Below are 1,320 nucleotides of genomic sequence, written 5' to 3'. Positions count from 1 at the left end.
TATAGAAGGTGAGAGAAAATGATATTGAAAGAGCAAACAGCAGAGTTTGGTTTTCAAGAAGCACGAGAGATGGAAGAAGAGAGGGTGTAAGTATGAAATACGGTATTTTCTGTAGATAATATAGTTCTTCACTGAAGGAAGGAATCAAAGACAGTGATGAGAGAAAGGATAAATAACCTGATTAGATATATGGAGTTATCAAAAGAATAAGTGGGGAGAAAAATCTTCTCAGAATTGGTTAAAGAATAAGAAAACAAACACTGAGATGTGAGAAGGTTGTGAGGATACCCCTGGATATGGCTAGCAAAAGCAGAGAGTAGGAAGTGAACAGCAGTGACAACACAAGAGGTTAGTAGCAAAGTGAAACATTTAGGGAGAGTTGTATAAGCAAAGCCAAGTTTTTAAAAGAGTTCATAAAATTTCAGTGGACACTCAATAGAAGTTTACAACATAAAATGAAGGAAGAGGAAGTGAAATTATTGTTACAAGGACTATTTCACACATTTATTTATTTGGTTGGTTAGTTAATTAGTTAGTGGGAGAAAGACCAAAATTAACTAGAAATATCTCCCCCGCCCCAATAGTGAAATACCCCTAACATTCCTGCTGACACGTCTAGGCAAGCTTAAAATGCTTTTTTCTTCACTGTCAGGTCATGTTTTATAGTACAAGGCTTACCTCAACCTTACCATATGTACAAGATGTTCTTTAGCAAAAGATATTTTCAATTATAATGACCTTAGCACAGGAAATATAAAGTCCTATATGTGGGGATGGAAAACAATTCTAAGATGCTATCTAGAGAAGTGTAAACATGGGGATGGGAAAGGAATAAGAAAAGATGATCTTACAAAATTTGAAGTTCCTCAAATATGTGATAAACACTTTTCATGTAAGTTTTTGGCAAAAGACAAGGATGAGTTTCTAAGTGAGAAATAAGTTCCAAGTTATTAAAAGGAAACAAGATAATCTGGCAGTAGAAATGCCTTTTTTTGTGTATAAGTAATGCCTCTAAAAACTCACAGGTAGTTAAAATGGCATGTAAAATTGGCTGCTAATTTTCCAAATTAGAAATGGAATAATAAAATATACCAGAATGGGATAAAGAGTTTACACCTACAGCTACTGAAATACTGATTCTTGGTTGACTGGCATTCATTCATATATTTAGTTGTTAAACAAGTTTGAATTAAACAATTGTCAGGCATAGTACCGGATCCTGAACTATGAAAATGAGTAAGACATTGTCCCTGATCTTCAGGAAATCACTCTTTAAGCAGAGGCAGAAATGTAAATAAATACCTGAAATGTATTCACCTA

General features: G+C 34.1%; 1 protein-coding gene across 1 annotated transcript in view; it reads right to left on the bottom strand.

The window, feature by feature from the left end:
• The window catches only part of LOC101629814 (5-hydroxytryptamine receptor 3C-like), a 17,329-nt gene that overhangs the window by 6,508 nt on the left and 9,501 nt on the right, over positions 1-1,320 (bottom strand). The window contains exon 9 of the mRNA XM_004675398.1: positions 84-131. Within this exon, the coding sequence (XP_004675455.1) occupies positions 84-131 (48 nt within the window). The remainder of the gene's footprint in view (positions 1-83; positions 132-1,320) is intronic.

Source organism: Condylura cristata, unplaced genomic scaffold (genome assembly GCF_000260355.1).
Source record: "Condylura cristata isolate star-nosed mole 26May11 unplaced genomic scaffold, ConCri1.0 scaffold00003, whole genome shotgun sequence".
NCBI lineage: Eukaryota > Metazoa > Chordata > Mammalia > Eulipotyphla > Talpidae > Condylura > Condylura cristata.
This window is presented reverse-complemented; position numbering and strand designations above follow the sequence as displayed.